The 21,674-nt window shown below is 40.2% G+C and overlaps 1 protein-coding gene across 1 annotated transcript in view; it reads right to left on the reverse strand.

Annotated features, from left to right (window-relative positions):
• Nucleotides 1-20,465, reverse strand: part of BNC1 (basonuclin zinc finger protein 1) — a 186,301-nt gene extending 165,836 nt beyond the window's left edge. Inside the window, exon 1 of the mRNA XM_020966198.2 lies at nt 20,419-20,465. Coding sequence (XP_020821857.1) covers nt 20,419-20,463 — 45 coding nt within the window. The 5' untranslated portion in view covers nt 20,464-20,465. The remainder of the gene's footprint in view (nt 1-20,418) is intronic.
• Between the last annotated feature and the right edge of the window lie 1,209 nt (nt 20,466-21,674).

Here is a 21,674-nt window from a genome sequence, read left to right on the forward strand (position 1 = left end):
ATACACACACACACATACATATACATACATATATGTGTGTATATATGTATATACACACACATATATACACACATATACACACACATACATACACACTTAATTGTTTATAAGACTATCTCTTCCACCCCCCACCCCCACCCTATTAGAATGGGAGTTCCTAGAAAGCAGGGACTATTTTGCCTTTCTCCAATCCCCAGGTGCTTAGGCTCAGTGCCTGTAACATAATAAGAGTTTAATAAATGCTTGTCGATGACTTGACACTCACTTTTAATGGATGTGACCTAGTTTAAGATCCAGCAAAGGAGACCAGGAGCTTAGAAAAATCAAGAGATCAGTGTCATGAAAACCTATGTAGAAAAGAGGGTAAGTGACCGCATTAAAGGCTGCAGCAAGAATGAGGATGAGGATTAAGAGAAAAGGCCATCAGATTTGGCAATCAGATCATCAGTGACTTTGGAAAGAGCAGTTTCATTAAATGAGGTCACAAGTAAGATTACAGACAGTTTAGAATCAAGTGAGAGGAGAAAATATAAAGACAGTGAGTGTAGACGGCTTTCTCAAGGAGCTTAGCCAGGAAAGAGAAGAGAGATATAGGAAACTAGCTAGCAGAAACATTAGGATCAAGCAAAAGTTGTTTTTTTCATTTGGTTGGTTTTTTAAAGGCTGTAAAGGTTTTAAATGCAAGTCCAGTGGAGAATTATGTGTTTATCTAATGAGGACCAGCCTGGTTAAGTCTGAAGAGGCTCTTTATTAGGTTGAAGAGTGACAAATTTCTCAGCTATCTCAAAATAAGAACATGTCCTTCCCAGATCTAAATCAATGATTTATGATCTACTAAGTTATAAATGTATATGCATCAGACAAGGGGATTACTGACATTGATTTTATATAGATCCTGAGAGAACTAAGGTATTTAATTTAAAAAATCATCTTTAATGTCCTGATGTGGTTGTTATTGGGTAGGGGGATGGCAGTGAGAAAGAGGAGGGAAGGGTACAGACCATTGTTTCTTTAGATTATGCCAGGTTCTAAGTTCTGGCAGGTCTCACCAAAATAGAACAGCTTTGTAGTAGCCTAGTGGGGTTCAACACCAAGTGATTGAAAGGGTCATGAATTATTTAGCCATAGCAATTTATGAAGATCATCTAAGACACAGAAGGGTCACAATCTATATTGGTGGAATGAATAACCAATGGGCATAATCATGGGTGCTTAAAATATTAAAATAATTTTAAAATATAAACAGAAAACACTGTCATTGATTTTTTTTCTTTTTTGTCCAGACCTATGACATCCTCTATGTGGGGATTTCTCTGGCATAGAAAACTCTCACCACTGATGTAGCAACTCATCTGAAACTTATAATCTGAGTTTCTTGGGTCACTGAAATGTTTCTTGGCTTGCTCACAGCTACCTACCACAGTGACAATGGTGGAACTTGAACTTAGGTTTCTGACTCTGAGGTTGGTCTTCTATCCATTACACCAGGGTACTTCTCAAAAATCATTTAATCACAGATGACAATTTAATCAAAATGCTAAGGATTTCCCCCAAAAAAAATTTTAATGAACATAACAGTGTTGCAAAGTAGAAAAAGCACAGGGCCAGGATCAGGGAGACCTAAAGTTCTGGCTCTGCCAAATACTGGCCTTGTGGATCCTGGGCAAACCACTCTCTCTGGATTTGCCTCCTTTTCTTGTATGCAATGCATAGACATTCATTCCAAAGTGGCACCTCCTTTACATGGGCACCAAGAGTCAGAAGGCAGAGTAGGAGTGGGGGAAGGCACTATGCTCACTCATATGGCTCCCAGGAGTGGGGCTGAAATAGCTCCTCAGCTGGCAATCTCTATAGACAGCGTTGCAAGCGCAAGCTGCTCCAGCCTCCATCAATGGTTTATACATGAAGTACAAATGGACTTACTGAGGTTCCCCTCTTCCCAACTGCCATTTTAGTGACTTGATCCAGGTTCTGTCCCATCTCATTTAGTCTAATGATGAAAATGCAAAGGTTATCATAATTTATTCCTATTTTCTCATGTCCTCAATTGCATTTTACCTACAAGGACTGCACGTTTGCATCATGGTTTAACATACATTTGCTGAATGGAATAGAAAATAAAAGACACAAACATTAAAACCTCTAAGTAGCATTCAAGTTGCTCTGATAAAGTTCTAAAATCTCCACTCCCCAGTGGTTGCAGCTGCTCCCATTAAGATTCAAGTTTTCACCTTCCACCAAGGGAATAGATGCACTCAGAGTGTTTTGCTGAGGAGGGTTTTCAAGCAACCCTCCTCAAGATATCAAAATCATAAATAAAGGTAATGGAGAAGTCTTATTACAAGTAGGGTGTAAACCTCATTCCAGGCTCCTAGAGAGACAGCAGTCACTCCTGATTCATCATCCAAATGAACGCTGAAGTCCAATGATCTCACTATTCTCTCTGATGTCTATCATTACTCTATCCTGGCCCTTTGGAATGGGACCCCAGGAACTCATGCTGAAAGCTCACTTCTCCATATTATATCTAGTTTGTTTCCCCCTGTTGCTTCCTATGGAACCTTTCTGATATGAGAATAGTCTTCCAATTTTGTTTTTAAATATCCAATTACTAGATATTACATGACCCTTGTATGCCTCATTTTAAGTTATTCTCCTGATGACACATGAAACATACTTCCCCTTCCTTTAATTTAGAGCCTTCACGATGGGGAAAAAAATGGGGTCAAATGCATATAAAAAAGGAAACCACCTCAACCCCAAGTTGGCTCAAACACGGGCCATATGTAAAATGAGGGGGTCAAGACAACAATTATCTCTTAAATTCCATCCATTTCTTACACTCTATTTCTATCCGATGGAGAAATATGGTTTAATTGAGTGATCTGGCTTCTCCTTTAAAGTTCTGACAACCTAGGAGTAGGCTGAAGTTTGAAGATGGTCCTCTCTTCAGTCTCTTTGATCACCAGAAGCCAAAGGAGCTCAGGGGTCTGGCTCTTCTTACTTCTCCGGAAGAATACCTGTAAGGGCCACCACATTTTCCATACTATCTTCACAGGGCTTCAGGACAAAGGGCAGTGGAAAGCAGTTGTTGGGAGATAGGAAAGTGAAAAGAAACGTTTCTTAATTTCAAAACCATAATGAGGACCATCCTTGCAGAGATCAGACAGGAAGCCATTTCTCCCTTTAAAAAATAGAGCCCAACTCAAGATGTGGGACATAGTCTAAATGCTACTTTACAACACTTCTTCTGCCTAACATTGTTTCCCTTATGAACAGATATTTTAAAGAAAATGGGTCCAAGAAGAAGGGGATCCCCAAAGCCTTTACCCCAATTTTTGACCCTGAATTTCTCATGACCTGGATATGGTAGATCAAGGTAGGTTGGTAAGACTAGGTAGTGAGGCAGCTCGTCTAATCCCAGAACAAAAGTCTTCTTTCTTCAGATTTAGATACTGTCCTCTTTTGCACACATCCCCTACAACAATTGCCTAATTCTACATGAGAAAGTCTCCAGCCCTCACTTACAACAGGAAACTAACTCTTGCATAGATTTCCATGGAATGTTTGCAAGTTAATTGTACAGGTCTTAGTGAAGCTGTGTGGAAATACTCTAGTTGGCGGGCAGCTGCACATATCAAGGTAGCTAACAAGCAAAGAGAAAATAGGAAAGCAATAGAATTAGCTGGTGCCACATAATTAGTTTCCTTGGTGGGGCAGGAAGCTGGGTAAAGGGAGGTGCCCTCAGTCCCCTTTGCCTTGCCTTCCTTCCCCTAGAGACCAAAGAAGCAGCAGCTCCTCCCACGAAGATCATGCCAAAGAGAGATTCATTTTGGTTAATAAGCCCTGCTTTTTAAATGCAAATATCCTCTGGGAAAATTAAGCTATTAGTCATTCATACCTTACTGTAAATGACTTCAATTAGATAATCAGATTGCCTGAAAGCTAACTGAGATCTTCAGGAATGGAAACGTTGATTGAAGGAACAGAGTGGAAGGAGGGAAGCGCTTAGCATATTGCATAAATATGAAGCAGGGTGTACACTGAAATACTGTTCACACTATATAAAGGATAATAACACAAATATTTATACTGATTATAGCCGTTATTGGTTAACATTTATGCTAGGCACAGTTGTTGAATGAATGAAACATGATTCAGTGTAATTCGAACTTCGTAATTGGGGGGTCTGGCTTCAATTAAAACAACACATTCCACAGATAATCAGCTCAGTTTTTTGATGACTAACCCTATCTAGTTGGAGCAACACATGCAGATACTCTCATAGGTTAAGTCTTAGAAAACATTCCAGGAGAAAATGCAACTGTACTTGTTGGAAAAAAAAAAAAGATAGGGCCTTGGCATCTATTTTGCAAAGAACCCATCACAGACTGTCTTTGCACACCAGAAAGGCTATATATTTTTAAAAAATAAAATAAAATCAAGGCTGAAAAAGATACCTCTTGGCAAGAAAGTGGTCATCCTCTTATATAACCCCCTTGGAATTCTACAAGACAGGAAGTAAAAGAGTTGGAAAAATAGGGCAGGCCTATGCAGACTTGAGAGAAATAAGAAAATCTGGAAACACTCTCATAAGATTCTAACAGTTCCACACACCATTGTTATGTTTCATAAATTCATGGGATGTTCATCAGATGTTGGATGACCTTCTGTCCTTCCCCAAAGTAGGCTTTTATTTGGGAAGCAGTGCAGCATTCCCTATACTACTGTCTATCTACCTCTTGGAAATCAGAGAATCACTGACTTTGAGTGGGAGGGACCTTCAAAGTTGTGTAGTCCAATAAAAAGTTCCATTTCTATGGCATCCCTGATAGATCATCTAACCTCAAGTGCCACCATTTCAGTCCTCAAGTCACCTCTAGATTTCTCCAGAAGAGTGGAACAGTACTAGTGAGGGAGGCAGATTATAATTCAACTTAAGGAAGAACTTTAGTAGTAATGTTACTCTTCTTCCTCTGCAGTTGATATGGTCAAATGTTTGAATGGTACTATCGTGACTTTCCCTTCCTCAGGTGTATCATTCCTCCTTTTCCTTTTTACTTCTGTGTAAGGCAGTTTCCTCGTCATACTAATTACCTGTTTGAAATGCGGTACCCTGGATTAAACACAAACCTTCAGATATGGCAGTAAAATAGTAAAATGGAATGATTTAAATTAAGCCTAAGACTACATTACTGGAGACTTCTGGGGCATGTGAGTAACAAGATTGCGGACTAGACATCTTCACTGATCTCCACAACCTCTCAAACCTCTCCAAAACAGAAATTATGTGCCAAAGATAAAACAACTTCAGCTGTTTCCAGTTTAGGACAATCAGAACCCAAAAGGAGGTTATAAATACACCAAAACTAAAGGAACTGATGCTCACTGACCCTGAATTCACTCAATAACCATCCACCACCTTCCACACTACTAACAGGGAGGCTTCCCAAGGACACAGCACACACTTTTCATCAAAACCCACTTCTATATTCTAGTCATCCCTCCCCTCAAGCTGAGGGAAAGAACACAGCATTTAGCTGGGGACAGTCCTAAACCACCCAAAGTTGGAACAGAGACCTAGGCTGGTGAACCCTTAATTGCTCAATGTAGAAGAGGCTGAGACATTTTGAGATCCAGCCCCCATAAAGATCAGAATCAGAGGAGTCAGTGATAAGGAAAATAAGGGAGAAGGGAGACTAAAAATACCAAAGATTTCAGGATTCCCATCAACTCATTTAGATCTTTCCATGTTTCTATGTTTTTAATCACACTCGTCATTTCTTATGGTACCATTACATTTCTGTACCACAATTTGTGTAGCTGCTCCCCAATTGATGAGCACCTACTTTGTTTCTAATTCTTGTTGTTGTTCAGATGTTTTTCAGTCACATCTGACTCTATGACCCCATTTGGGTTGGGTTTTTATTGTCTGTTTGTTGTTTTTTTTGGGGGGGCGTTGGCAAAGATGCTGGAGTGCCACTTCCTTCTCCAGCTCATTTTACAGACAAGAAAGCTGAGGCAGACAAGGTTAAGTGATCTGCCCAGGGTCACACAGCTAGTAAGTGTCTGAGGCCAAATTTGAACTCAGGAAAATAAGTCTTTCTGACTCCCGGCCCAGTATTCTATCCACTGCAACATCTAGCTGCCCCTTCTAATTCTTACCTGTCACAAAAAGTGCTGTTAAAAATCAACAGAAAAAACAGTACCAAGAGATGGAAATATGGCCTGCAGATCTAGTAAAAGAGTACAGAATTACTGAATAAATACTTGCAAAATAAAAGGAAAAGAAATCTGGCCTCAGACACTTGACACTTACTAGCAGTGTGACCCTGGGCAAGTCACATAATCAGACTGCCTCACCAAAACAAACAAAAAAATAATAATAAAGGGAAATGATCCAACATTTGTCAAAACAGAGGACCTTGGAGAATTTGAGAAACCGTGACATAACATTCCTGAATGGTTTAAAAAAGAAATGAGAATTAAGAGAGTCTATTTATGTCCTGCACAGTAAAAAATAATATGCAGACTAGAAAAGCTTGAATTTGCAATGACAAGCCTCATCCAAGAAATAAAAGAAAGAACAATAGATTGGGAATACAAACAGAAGTAAAAAACAACCTAAAAGAAGAGACGTAAAAACCACAAATATTAAAAGAAAATATACCTACTATGCAATCAAAACATGTGGATCTTCAAGACGGGATGCACAGAGATAAGCATAGAGATAACCTAAGGATCATAGGTCTCCCAGAAGAACATGGCAGGACAAAAAAACCTTCACAGCATAACGAAGGAAATAATGGAAGAGAACTATCCAGAACTCCTAAACACAGAAAACCAAATATCAATTGAAAATATTCACAGATGACCACCAGAAAAAACAGCTCATAGAGTGTGGTTAAATGTAACCGTTCAGTTCAATAACAAAAAGTTCGGCAAGCCATCAGGAGAAAGAGCTTCAAATACAAAGGAAAGTACTTTCGAATAACATAAAACTATTCCACACCCACTAGAAAAGGAAGGAAGGAATGGAATAATGGGTCCTGAAGAACAATGGAGTTTAGGATGCAGCCCAAGGCAACCTATTTGGTAAATACGAGCTTAACCAGGTAGGACAAAAGATGAACATTCTTCAGAGTTTGAAACCTTTTCAGAAAGGAAATTAAAACTGAAGAGATTTGACTCTCAAACATCCAGAAACAACAGAAATGAGGGAGGAATGAATAAATTCAACAGGCAAGGGCTGCAACAGCAACAGAGCGAGACTAGTAAGAGACGCTTTTCTAAATGTAGACGTATACGTATGTTTGTAGGCACACTAATACATTGTTGGTGGAGCTTCACACACAAATGGTACAATCATTCTGGGAAGCAATTTAGAATTATGCAAATTAAGTGACTGAAATGTGCATGCTTTTTAAACCAGAGACTCCCTTACTGGGTTTTTTATAATCCAAGGAAACCAATAATTTAAAAAAAAAAAAGACCCCATATATTCCAAAATATTTATAACAGCACGTTTTGTGACAGCTAAGAATTAGAAGGGCAACTAGATGGTACAGTGGATAGAGTGCCTGGCCTGGCGTCAGAAAGACTCATCTTCCTATGTTCAAATCCAGCCTCAGACACTTACTGGCTCTGTAATTCTGGGTAAATCACTTAATCCTGTCTGCCACAGTTTTCTCTTCTGTCAAATGAGCTGGAGAAGGAAATGGCAAACCATTCCAGTATCTTTGCCAAGAAAACTCCAAATGAAGTCACAAAGAGTCAGACGTGACTGAAAAACAACTGGACAACAAGAATTAGAAACTAAGTGGATGCCCATCAATTGGGAAATGGCTACACAAATTGTGGTACAGAAATGTAATGTTGCTTTAAGAAATGATGAATGTGATGAATACATAGATGCATGGAAAGATCTAAATGAATTGATGGAGAGTGAAATAAGCAACAGCTAAGAAAACAAAGTACATAGTAACTATAACAATAGAAATAGAAACTATACCTACACAGTGAAAATTCAAAAGTATAGGTAAAATTATAGAGATCAAATAGGACTCAAATGAAGAGACGTGAGAAAGTGGGAGGTCCACAGGTGTTACACACTGCACATGTTTTTGAACTTTTTCAATGTTAAAAAAAAAGTAAAGCACTTGTTAACTTAAAAAAAAACTTCATTACTTTTTTTTTTAAGCAGCCACAACACATCATTGGCTTATATTTAGCTCATGGTTAGTAAAATCCTCAGATAGTTTTCCCCATGAAACTAGCTCTTCCTTATTCTGTACTTTTACAATTTTTTTTAAAACTTAAAGAATGAGTGAAATAGTTCTGCCTTTGTCCTGTCATTTATCAGCAGGACCTGTCCCAAATTGATGTACTAAACGACAACTCAATGAGCTGCCTGCCCTTCCTACAGCATGCCATAATCTTGACAATATTCACTCTTCATTTGATTTCTCCTCCGTGGACTGCTGACCTGATCTCTCTTGAAATAACCATGGAGTGCACCAAGAAGGCCCTATAAATTTCTGAGGCTTAACATAATCAGGGCTAACAGAATTATCTAGAGGCCCCAAGGATCAATTGTATACCCCTCTTCCATCTGGATCTACTATATTCACCCCTATAACAGTGGTGAATACCTACAGAGAGCAAATGACTCCCCCTGTTTTATGTTTCCCTTAATATTAATAACCAAAGGATCATTAAACAAAATTATTTCTGTGGTTACTCCTTTCAAAGAGTCTCATGATTTGAATAAATGCATGAGAGACACCTTGACAGAGTAATGGAGGAGAGTCAAATTAAACAATAGACAAAGCATCATCTTATATACTCTCCACCTCCCATTAATACAGATCAGATCATATTCACCTTCGTGTTTTATAGTTTGAAGTTCACTTTGTTTGTTATTGTTATATAGATACCTAAGGCCATAGGTAATGCCCCTGACCAGCTTCCCTGTTATCTTTACCTGAGAATTACTAAGCACCCACCTGCATTATGTTGCTTCTTGCTTTGCCTTACAAGTACAAAGCAGAGTCAAAGGCAGCCATGTGTGTGGTCTATCAGGTATAATTCAGCCATTTTTATGTTCGAACCAGCCCTAATACCTGGCTCAGGAATAAAATCAGGTCCAAAGAAAGATTTCCTCTCCTTGGTGGCAGAACCCAGAGTGGGTGCTACTCAGGAAAAACTGGAAAAGGAAAAACTAGAAAAGAATGACTGATGAAAATACTGCCTTGCATACGTTTGGCACTAGAAAGTAAATATCATTTTGGTTTAAGGATATTAAAATCTCTATCACAAGCAACAGAAGTCTCATGATCAGTTTCTGGTTCCATGACAATGGCATTTGGTCAACTATACAACTTTTCAGACACGCCTTTTCTAAGTAAGCAAGTGTTAGATAACACTCACCTGAATGCCAGTCATGATTCATGGGTCCAAAAAAAAAAAAAACGGGGGGGTAAAAGAAATGTTGGCGAATTCAAGTAAGGAAAGGAAAAATTCATAGGTGCCAATTCTGTTTATCTACTAGGTTTTCCTTGATCTGTATAACTGATACATTGATACTAGAACAAGCACCAAAAAGAACTGATTTTTTTTTAATTGGTGGAGGGATAGAAGGGGGGAACAGCTGAACTATCTCACCCAGTCTCTTGCTCCATTGCTCTGATCTCCTTGTGCCTTTAGTAGTGAGGGACAATGGCTAGAGCACAAACTTTCTTAAAAGTTTGACATGTCCTTCCAATACTGGTTACATGAAAAAGTCAGGGGAGAAGGGGAAGAAACAGGTACCCCAGATACCCTCAGTCTTCATTGCAGTTTGCCAGATGTACCCTCTTCCTTTGCACTCCCTGGCTGGGATTATGCGAGTATTCTTTGTGTAGAATGGCACTATCCAGGGACAGATGGACGGAATGGATGACTTCTCAAAGTCTCTTCCAATCCCATCATTTTATTTGACCCTTCTGGTCGAATGAAGAGAAGCCACTTGCTTATACTATCATTCAGGCAGAGGGAACACAAAGAATAAGTTGTTACAGAATTCCACTTTCCATTCCCTTCTGCCAAGAATATCAGTACCATAATGGCTTAGGTGCAATTATACTCTCTCTACATATAAATCCCCAAGTCTTCCCTCCAAAATGAAATAACTGCATTTTTTGAAAAGTATAATATTTCAAGACTACTAAAGATTAAGACTGAAAAACTCACAAACAGAAAATAGCTTCATACTTAGGAAGAATCACTCATTTCCTCTCCTACCTCCTCACCTCTGCCTCTCCTGCAATCCCTGGATTTCTTTAAGGCTCCTACAGTGAAGCCGTTTCCAGATCCTTTGTTTCTTAGTGCTTTTTCCTTCCTCAAATGATCACAGGTTTACTTATCTTTTTTACATGTTGTTATCTCCACATTAGAAAGTTAGGATTGTTTAATACTGTCTCTTTATCCTCAATGCTTGGTCAACTCAGTCAGTGCACTGTGATATGGCTCACTTGCAAATAGCATCCTTGGTCTATCAGAGAGAAAATCCTCCTGATCCCATAGGTAAACAGGTTTGTCTGTTTTGAGGCCTAACCAAATACCAACTGAGTCTCACCGTCTCTTTGGGAAAGTTTTGTTTGTATCATTAAAGAGAGGAATAGGGAACTGGACCTGTGATTCATTGGTTTACTTCTGGAATCCTACCTTCTAAAAGATGCCTCTTTGGACCCTCCTTAATCCTACTGCCTTCCCTCTGGGATTATCGCTAATTTATCATGTGTAATATCTTGTTTATAATGTTTTTTTTTAACATGTTTTCTCCATTAGTGCCTGGGCTCCTTGATAGCCAAGACTATTTGTTGAACTTTCTTTCTATCATCAGGACTAGCACAGTGCCTTGGACATTGTAGGCATTTAACAAATGCTTGATGACTTGATTATACAGAACTCCCAAGTGCAAAAATGCCCACTTAGCAATGGAAGTCAGTACCTTTTTTATAAGTGGCTTAGAGGGTTTCTTAGAACACTAGGGGGGTAAATAACTTGTCCAGGTTCTCTCAGTCAGTAGAATGTCAGAGATGGGACCTGAGTCTAGGGCTCTCTGACTTCAAGGCCAGCTCTCTAACTACTATACCACTCTAGCTCATGCATCTTTGAATCATTATTAAAAAAAAAAAAAACAAAAGCAAAAAAAAGTTTAAGTTCCTACTATATGCATTACATATGCTTTTAAAAGCAGAATTATTTTTAAAATTTATTTTTATAAATATAAACATATTTTCAAATTTCAAATAAAATGTTGGCATTTTGGCTTTTTTCTTTTTCATTGTTGGTAGCTTATGGAAAGAAGAAGGAATGGCCTGGGGACTTGCTGTGTTAAATTTTGGAAAAGGGAGGCAATCTTTTCTTCTCTTAATAATATAACTTCCTTTGTAATTCTCGTGGTAAAAACCTTCTTTTACTTTCTTGCTTCCAGTAGGTAAGGAATGGAACAGAACCACTACCCTAAATTATGATTTGAAATAAACATCTTAAAAGGAGGAAATTTACCCTTAGAGATACTAGCAAAAGTAGTCTCCAGTAATTTTTCAATGAAGACCAAACCAGCTACTTTCAATATGGTCACTTGTATACATCATCTTCTCCATACAAAACAACAAACATTAAGCACCTACTGTGTGCAGATACAAATTTTAGAGAAGACCCAGTCCCTACCCTCAAGGAGCTTTCTTTCAGTCTAATGGGGGAATAAGAAACAGCCACAGATAATCATGTTATAGGATATGGAATTACCAAAAAAAAGTGCTGGGCTTAGGGGAAAAGCCCTACCAAATACAGAAGACATGCTGGAAGAGAGGGCATTTTAGATGGAATTTAAAGAATGGATAAGAGTATTCCACCTACTAAACTGTAGGTTTCTTGAGGACAGGGGCTGTTACTTATTTTAGCATCCCCCACTAAAGTTAGTCAGCAGGTAGTTGGCACAGTGGATAGAGTATGGGGCCTGAAGTCAGGAAGACTCATCTTTAGGCATTCAAATCTGGCCTCAAACACTCACTGGCTCTATGACCCTGGGCAAGTCATTTAAGCCTGTTTGCTCCAGTTCCCTCATCTGTAAAACGAGCTGGAGAAGCAAGTATCTGCTAAGAAGCAACTACTCCAGTATCTTTGACAAGAAAACCTCTAATGGGGACAGAGAGTTGGACACAACTGAAAAGACCGAACAACCACCAAAGTTAATGCCTTTCATTAATAGGAGTTCTCATTAAATATCAGTAGAAAGGAAAGAAATTGCTTTGGTAAACTGATTTTTAATTTGTAAAAGGCAAGGGAGGGAACACAGGGATGGGCAAACTTACCTTGGTATACTAGTTTTAATTTTTTTTCTTAAAGGTGCCTCACTGGGAGAGGCAAAAGATAAATTGTACAAACTAGGCGAACATATTTGCCTGGAGCCTGCCGTGGTTCTGATGGTAGATTTCCTATGTTTAAGCTGTTTATTTCAAATCATAGTTTAGGGAAGTGGTTCTGTTCCTTCCATTCCTCACCTCCCAGAAAAGAGAAATTAAAATTGTAGGGGTTTAAAAATTCCACAGCATTATCAGCATCTGATTCAAGAATAAAACAAACCTCCCTGTATATGTGTGTACTTGCTTGTTAGGGGTGGTGGGTTGTAAATTCTGACTTTCCGCTGTGTGCAGGGGATGTGGAAAGTCAGAAAGGGTAGAAGCTTGTTAACCTGGGTTGGGATCTTTTATAAACTGAGAATTAACTCCTTCCCCACTCTCACTGAGAAAAAGTTTATAACTGAAGCTAGTCTCCAGCAACTTCTCAGTGAAGACCAAGAAACAACAATAATAACAAAACACAAACTTTTAATAGAAGTTTGAAAGTTTAAAAGTTTACAAAGGCAAGTGCTTTTCTTCCCCTTCTTTAAGGCATCCCTTGTCTGGGCCACAAAAACCCTAAACTGGCAAACAGGATGACAATGGGAACCAGGACTTTTCTCTGGTCTCTTCTTCTGAAATGCAAAGAGGTTTTGATGAAATATAGCTTCAGGGCAGCCCATAAACAGCCTGGTATTTTAGCAGTTGGATCCCCATCCAGAGAATTAAGAGCTTCTCTTCCAAAGACCCTCGGTTCACAGCAAGTGGACATACATGTTGCGGGGAGGGAGGGGGAGGAAAGGGAAGAGACATACCCTTTCCTCACAGAATTCAGGGCAGTGTCTTATAGTACAGCACACATACAACGACTCAGAACACAGCAACTCCTTTACTTAAATTATGTGTGGATCTAGGGATATACACTATGCACGAGAAGGTAATTAATTGCAAGCATGGTCTTGTTACTTTAGCTCAGTATAACCTAACACAATAATTATGACAAAGGATATTAGAGTGTTGGGGGGGGGGGGAAGGAAGCCTTAGATATCATTCAGTCCAAACTCATAGAAGAGTAGACCGAGGTCTAAGGAAGTAAAAAGACTCATTTAAGGCAACACAACTAGAGAGTAACAGAGCCATAACTAGAAGGCCCTTGGAGTCCTGGCTCATGACCTAAGACACTTTTTCCAAAACTACATCCTAAAATTCTGTTGCTTTTATCCCAAAATATATTACAGCTGATTTCATAAACTCTTGGTACCTATATCACAGCATCTTTAGCAGGTAAGGATTGATCATTGGTATTCGAGAAAGTAACTTTAAGATAGTTTGAAATTCATTAGTATTTCTTTAAATGCCTGTAAAAAAAAAGTCTATTGTTATGTATATGTGTGTGTGACACACACACATTTTTTAAATGACTATTTCCTCTGAATTTCAATAGTTAGAAATTAGATCCTATTCATAAGTGTTATTAAAAGTTTTATATTAATATGTTGCCTTGATACTATTTAACTACAAATTATAAACCCCCATTCCATGGTGCTTATGTCTTTGGGTTTTACTATATCTTAAATAAAAACTTTAACTTTAAATAAAAAATTTAACAAATTTTAAAATACATATTTTGTTTTCGAAACTTGTTCAAGACCCCCTGATGTTTATCTGTTCTGATCAAAACATCCTATTTTGGAGATTCTTGCCAGCGAAATAAGTGCTGACCACAATCCAGAACAGAATCTTCATTCCTGATTCTAATAATTATCAATGCAATTGATTCAATATAATAATGCCATTCTCAAGGAATTCTTAAAATTTTAGTCTGAATTTTGACACTGTCTACAAGCTTAGTTTTTACCAAATGTACTTATAAGCCAGTTTTCCCACATGCTTAAGTTGTGTGTGTGGTTTGTCCTTTATTTCTTGAAGAGGACCATGACATCAGGAAGATAATGACATAACTTGCAACTGAATTGGATCTGAAGGAGGCAGGGCTGTGCAAAGTCACCAGCCTCACCTTCTCCTCCAGAGCCATCTGGGTGCAGTGGCCAGATATGGATCAGGACGACTGGAGATGGCCCAGAATGCAGTGGGAGAGCTTAGCCTTTTTAAATTCGGAAAGACATGCTTAAGACCTGAGGAACAAATGAGGTCTGTGAATCCTTCCTTAACAGAGAAGAAATGTGGCTATTATGATTACAGTTTTTCCTGATAGCATTGTTATTCATCTGAATTAGCCTAGGGTCTTTGGAAAACTGGTTTCTTTACAAAACTGAATTAAAATTTTCTTTAAATATGTGTGTGTGTGTGTGTGTGTGTGTGTGTGTGTGTGTGTGTATACCCACTTACACTTAAAAAAGGCAACTGAATGTAAGGGGTAGAGGGACATCCTTGGAGTCAGGCAAACTTTGTTTGAAGTCCTACCTCAGACATCTGTGTGACCCTGGACAAGTCACTTGAACTTATAATACCATATAAAGTTGTAAACAAAGTATCTTGAATAAGTAGACAAGAGTTCCTTGGTATAATGGAAAAAGCACTGGATTTGGAAGCAGAGAAACTAGATTTAAATACTAGCTCTGCCACTTACCTGGGTGACCTTAGATAAAAAAAATCACTTATACTCTGGGCTTCGGTTTTTCTCATATGTAAAATGATGAGGCTGGAGATGACTTCCAGCTCTAACTCATTTTTTGAGTTCCCAACACCCACGACATCAGAAGTCAAGACCTCCCTAAAAAATGTGACAACACACATACGTGTATAAAGGTAAATATATAGGTTTTCAATCTCATCTATACATGAGATATTAAATACATGTATTATGGTCACACATACATATGTGTGTGGACACACAGATAGACACAGACCCACATATATATATATGTGTGTGTATATATCTATATCTATATTAGATATAGATATATACACATATATACACATACATATTTACATATAGATAATCTTTCAAAAGCTGAATATCAAAGTCCCAAAACCTGTCCCAGAATGCTGGAATAGGTATAGGGCAGGGTCTCCTCTAAGTGGTGTAAGCCTGCCAAATCTTTTGGGGGGGGATGGGGAGGGGTTTCCATTCTCATGAGCATGAGAAGGTAAAAGCAATATTGAATTATGGATCAGGAACGGAAGGTGAGAGAAAAGGACCTGCAGTAGGAAAGGAGAAGTACAAAAAAGGGAATTAATATATATAATAGCAAATAACAAAAAATAGCACTAGGAAGACTGATTCATTCCAGGATGAGAGAAACAGTTGCCTACTACAGAAAAAAAGAAAGCCCACTTACCCCTTCACCTGCTTATTTGTACATTTTCCAAACACTTATTAAATACTTGATTCTGCGCAATTACTGTGCTAAATATTAGGTATAATACAGAGAGAAAATGTTCATGGTCCTTGCAAATTTCAAAAATCTCTGAAGAAAGTATTTTGCATGGGCAAATGACCTCCTAGGATTCCTATACATTTTCACAGTAGCACACACACTAGATAGCCAGGTGAAACTATTCCATCTCATAACGCCTGTTTTTGTTCAAACTTTTAACAAGCTAACCATGTCCTTAACCTGGAAATCTACACATAAATTCTGTGAAAATTCTAAGGCATTTTCTAAAGCACGGTATTTTCTACTCTCTGAAATTCTTATACACATTACTACCTTATTACCACATATCATAATGCTTAATTATATACTATCTTGGATTGTTTGCTGTTGTTTCATGCCCCATGAGTCTTGTCTCCCCAACAAGACAAACTCCTCAGAGGGCAGAGACCTCCAGGATATCCCACAGCATCTGGTCTAGTTGGGGCACATATCCATGACTACCTGTTGATTGGTTGCTCTAGCACTGGGCAGTGAACATTTTAATAAACCCCGAGGAGCCAATCACCTTTTTAACGCTCAGGGCTTCACAGTACAACCATTTTAAAAATCATTCTTCTCCTTTCACAGTACATGTGCCAAATACTAAGGAACAAAACAAGACGTGTAATCACAGGCCTTCCCTGGGCACCTGAGGTCATCAGTAAATGAGTCCCTCCCTCCTCAGAACTATCTTGGCCAGCCAGCTGTTTAAAGGGACTAATGAGGGCACTGGCTTATGCCACTATTAGATTTTTTCTTGTGAGATTCGTCAATTCAATCCAACAAATATTTATTCAATACCCACTATGTGCAAGGCAAAAGGCCGCTAACAACAAGTAGAAAGACTGGCCTTGGAGTTAGGAAGACCTGGGTTCAAGTACTACCCCTAACAGATCCTAGCTGTGCAACCACTAGAAAGTCACTTAACCTTAGTGCCCCTAGACAGCCTTTAAACCTATTAGCCACAAAAATTACTAAAGAGTAGCCGATTTGTATTCGTGGAAGAGGTTTCCCTATCAATCATTCCAGGGGAATAACAGTACCAGCTCTCACTCACCTACCCAAATATTCAAGGTATTGTGCACTAGGGGTAAAAAAGACCAAAATGAAATAGTACCTGCCTCCAAGGAGCTTACATTCCCCCAAGGGAATATGACATGGGCCTAAATAAGAATAAGACAAGGTAGGGAATAATGGGTGAGGAAGGGTCAAAGGATCATGAGATCATGGATTTAGAGCTGAAGTGACCAAAGTCCGAAAAGGCCATGGAGATCATTTTACAGATGGGGAAATTAAATAATTAAGAAAATGAAGTAATTACACCTTTAAAGTTAAGTAAATGTCTGGGCAGTATTCTTTCCAGAAGAAAATATCAGACAAAATATTCTGGGGATATCTGAGGAAGGAGGGCATCTTGGGAAGGGTTGGCACAGGAGGCAGCACCTGAGGTATATCCAGAAAGTAGGAATCTCAAAGGCTGATAGAAGGAAGAAGTGTACTTTGTGCACAGAGAACAATATTTGTGAATGCCTGGATACCTACAGAAGCCATGGATCATGATTAGATCACTGCAGTGTTTCTTAAATCGAGATCCTGGGATAAAATGTAGGAGGGTAATTATTTTTTCAGAATCCTTCAATATCCCAGCCATCAGAGGGCTGCTGTGGAGCATGAGAAGAAAGCAAATTCACCAGCACCACAAAGCATTTACACTGTGTTCCCTGAGTGGTAGGCATCATACTCAACACCATGAACATTATTTAAAACACATTAGCCAAAGCACCTACTGTCAAACTTTAAGGGGGAGAAGGGAGAGGAAAGTCAAGTCTGATGAATGGGCAATCAACATGAATATAAATACACAGATATGTACAGTATACCCACTTTTATTCCTTAAATAAGCCCCAGTCAGTCTGAATATTTAAAGCCTATGAGCATATGTATACAGTCACTATTAACCAGGTGATTCTTCTCGGCAGTGGTGACTACTACAACGCTTGTACTGCATATGTTAGGATTTTTCTCTCTAGTTATAATTTGAGGTGTTATCTGCCCTTCCCCTTCTATTTCTCCATTCCCATTTCTTCTCTACAATTTTTTAAATGTCAGACATTTACAAGTGGTCATTGCGAGCTACTGATACAGACCGAGTCGTGTTACCGTTGCAGTACCCACAACTACTGCAAAAACAATATCAACTTGAGGTTAAAAATCTGGAATTATAATTTCATCTCCTCCACGATGCCTCCTCTAATTTACCGGGAGCTCCTTGTACAGTTTTATTCTACTTGCCCAGTGCACTTACTAAGCAGTTTGCACTGCTGGTTAGTAAAAGTTCGTGAGTCTGGTTGTCTTACGTAGATAGATAGCTTTGGAAAAGGGAAAACCCTCGGCAGAAACGTACTCTCTGGAACCAGGACACCCCCCTGAGGCCAAATTAATTTAACCGCCTCCGCCTCAGACCTTTTGTTCTAAGTAAGACGCGTCCTACACCCCATTCCCTCACCCCACTCCCCCATGCTTGCAAAGGCAGAAAACTCAAAAGTCAGGGTGAAATTCACCTGAGCCTGCCCTTTAAGCCAGCTATCCATAGGGACTGGAAGCAACAGTACAGAGATGCTCTCTCTCAGTCACTTACTATTTCAAAGCACTGAAAGAATGCACTCAGAAGCGTAAAACCTCTGCCCTTTCTGGGGATTCTTTTCCCCAGCAGGGAGAAAAGTAGTTATTGTCGCCTAGGGCTAAGGTCAAAACCGAAATGTCCTGTTCAGGTTATCAGAGCCTAAGGGGAGTTTAAGACGCTCAATGGCTGCAAAGTCCCCAGCAGCGCGCTCGCCAAGAGTTCCGTCCCCGTTTTGGTCACAGGCTGGAAAACAGTTGGCCACGGCAGGCCACGCATCCACTACCACCAACACGAGTGGTGCATCCGACCCTCCAGCCGCAGATGCCGAGAACTGAGGCGCAACGACTACTCAATTCCCTCTTCCCTTTCTCCGGGGTGGTCCCCAGCCTGAGCCAGATAACCCGGAGATAAGCCCCCGGAGGTATCCTGGCAAGTGGCCGAGGCTGCCAAACGAACTGTAGTGCCTTCCCCACCTCCCGCTTCCCCAAAGCTGGGGATGAACGGGACAGACCCGGCGCGCGTCAGCAGCACCAACACTTACCCACTCCATCCCACTAGCCTGGGGGGTTGGGGGGAGGCGGTGTCACTCCGCCCGAGTTTTGGACTCCGCAGCCGCTGCCTAGAGCTATCCTCCTTTTGGGACTCCTCCCTGGGAGCCTGAGGCTGAGGTGGAAGAAATTTAAATGGGACCGCGCCCGGGTGCGCACGGGGAAGGGTGGGACTGGCCGCCTGTCACCCCCCCTGCGGCATGTCCCCGGCTGCGCTGCATCCGGACGGGAGGGGCCCGCCTCCACCCTCCAGACCAGGCCGAGCAGAACTCGTTGCGCACCTGGGACTCATTTGTAGGCTGCCGCAGGGGCCGCAGGGGCCGCCGCCCGCCCCGGGCCCTCCACCTGTCCCCCGGGCCAAGTTACAACAAGCTCAGAGGAAATCAGTGCGCTTAGGGAGATGCCTCTTGCACAGCTGGGGCAAGACCCGGGCCGTGACCTTGGCGTTTGCAGGCAAATGCCACGGGGCAGGAAGCTGGAGTCTAGGACTGGACCCCAACGAGGTCGCCTGAGATTGTACCTCGCGTCCCTCTTCCCCAACCCTAGATAATTGGGGTTCCTGAGAAAGAAAAGAGACATCATGTGTGCGTTCTTTCTCTTTAGAAGGCAGGCGAATTTTTTTTTTTAAGTTTATTGGTAGCAAGTGGCCAGTTATTTGCTAGCTAGTGCCTCTGGGTTTCTTGCACCTCCATCTGCGTCCGCCCACATCTCCCTTCTCAGCCCCAAACGAGCGGCAGCCCCTGCTCCTGTGTATATTCCAGCCACTGGGAACCAAAGACTCTCCTCCAAGGGTCTCTCACCTCTTTCAGTCGAGAGAGCCTCTGGCTCCGAGGGAAAAGTTGACCTCTAGGTTCTGGGAGAGGAAGAGGGACTGCAGCCCCTTTAGGGCAGGAGACGGCGCATCCAGGCACCGTCTCGTCAAATGAGCCTGTTGGCCTAGCTTACGAAGTGTTAATGTGGCCCTAGGTTCTCATTCATTTAAAGACGCCAGTTCTGGGACCAGTGTCCAGCTACTTCTTAAAGACTTGCGTAGCCTCGAGAACTCTTGGAAGGTGCTGAAATTACACCCCGCAGCCCTTACATGTCGAAGGAGAAAGAACCCCTCGCGCTGAAGAAAAACAAAGAATTAAAAAACTCCAAGTAACCATAGTGTACGCCGTCCCCTGAAGAACTCAGGGCTCTGGAACAAATGAATACCTTAAAATAATCTGATATTATATCTTCTTTAAATACATTAGGCTTTAGGTGACTTTATAAGTCTCTGCTCCAGATGCAGAACGCTAAGCAATTAAGCAATATTTACCAATAGGAATTTCCTATCACTTAAAAACTGGCCGGAGGAGTTGTGGACCAAGGGGCAACATAGAAGCTAAAACCTCGGGTATTAATTGCCAGGAAGTGCCCTGCCCGGAGAGTCATTATCATTGTCACAAACAAGGAAAATATTTTCATATCAGAAGAGTGAAAAGTGTAGTAACTACCTTTTCAGGGATTGAGAAGGTAAGCATGGAGCTGCCTGTTGCCATGGATACGGTGTTCTGTTTACAGGACTGTTCTCTTCCTAGCAGTTAAAGGGTCTAGGAACCGATAGGAAACTATTTTCCCACAACATTCCACTAGGTTTATAAGGGGTAAGTAAGTTAATTGGATGTTTCAGTGCTTGAAAAAGTTAGGGGAAAAAAGCCCTGAAGCATTGCAGGTGACTTATGATCATGGTTAAAACAAAAAATCAAAGCAAAAAATATGTTCTTTTTGCTGTCTACTGCAGGAAAAGCATTGTGTACCCTGTGAGGAAGTGGGGGAAGAAAAAGAAGTATAAAACCTAGTACTGGTCCTCAAGAAGTTTACAATCCAGTAAGGAAGACAAGACATAAATACGCAAAAAGTTAAACAATAAACAAAATTTAAACTGACAAACTATATGTGACATTCAATCGGTTGTAAATACACAATGCTGGAAACTTTTTTCCCTACTTAAATTGGTGAGACTTAATTGGGTTTGTAGTAATAATTCATTACATTTGAATAGTACTTTACAGGCAAGAGAACGCTTTCATGTACTCATTTCATTCACTTTCATATTCAGTCTGCATACCAACCCTTCAAATCTAGAGATGAAGAAATTGTTTCACATGAGGTTACAAAGCTAGTAAAAGGCAGAAACAGGGCCAGAACCCAGGTATCTGACAGCTTAAAAGAGTATTCTTGCTAATATACAAAGCTGCCTTTCAGTCTTCCAATACAAGTCATAGGCATTTCCTTGACTTAAAAATAGGTGGAGTAATTTGCACAGAATTAGGTGTAGTCTAGTTTATCCACTGTTTGTGGAGTGGGGCTGGTGGTCTATCTGATTCCAGATATCTCCCACTCATCTGAGATTCCCACCATAGGTCCTTAAGGCTACAATGAAAAAAAAAATGCACTTCTTCATTAGTTCCCATTATTACAAGTGGGTTTGTCAGATTTACTAGTTGATACCCTAGGGCCTGAGAAATGAAATATAAAACAGAAAAACGTCAATGGAAGAGAGCAAGGCAAGGACAAATCCTGATTTCAAGGGACTAACATAGGATCCTAAGTAGCAGTGAGGGGAAACCTAAAGTGATGAAGTTTCTTGGAGGAAGGAGGATGAAGGACAACTACTTCATGAATTTTCCTGAGGATGATCTATGTCTCTGGTATTTTCTTGCTTTTAAAAATTGAATCAATAAACCAACAAATTTTTAATGAGAATCTA

This window comes from Phascolarctos cinereus, unplaced genomic scaffold, assembly GCF_003287225.1.
Source record: "Phascolarctos cinereus isolate Bilbo 61053 unplaced genomic scaffold, phaCin_HiC Scaffold_3;HRSCAF=262, whole genome shotgun sequence".
NCBI classification, from domain to species: Eukaryota; Metazoa; Chordata; class Mammalia; order Diprotodontia; family Phascolarctidae; genus Phascolarctos; species Phascolarctos cinereus.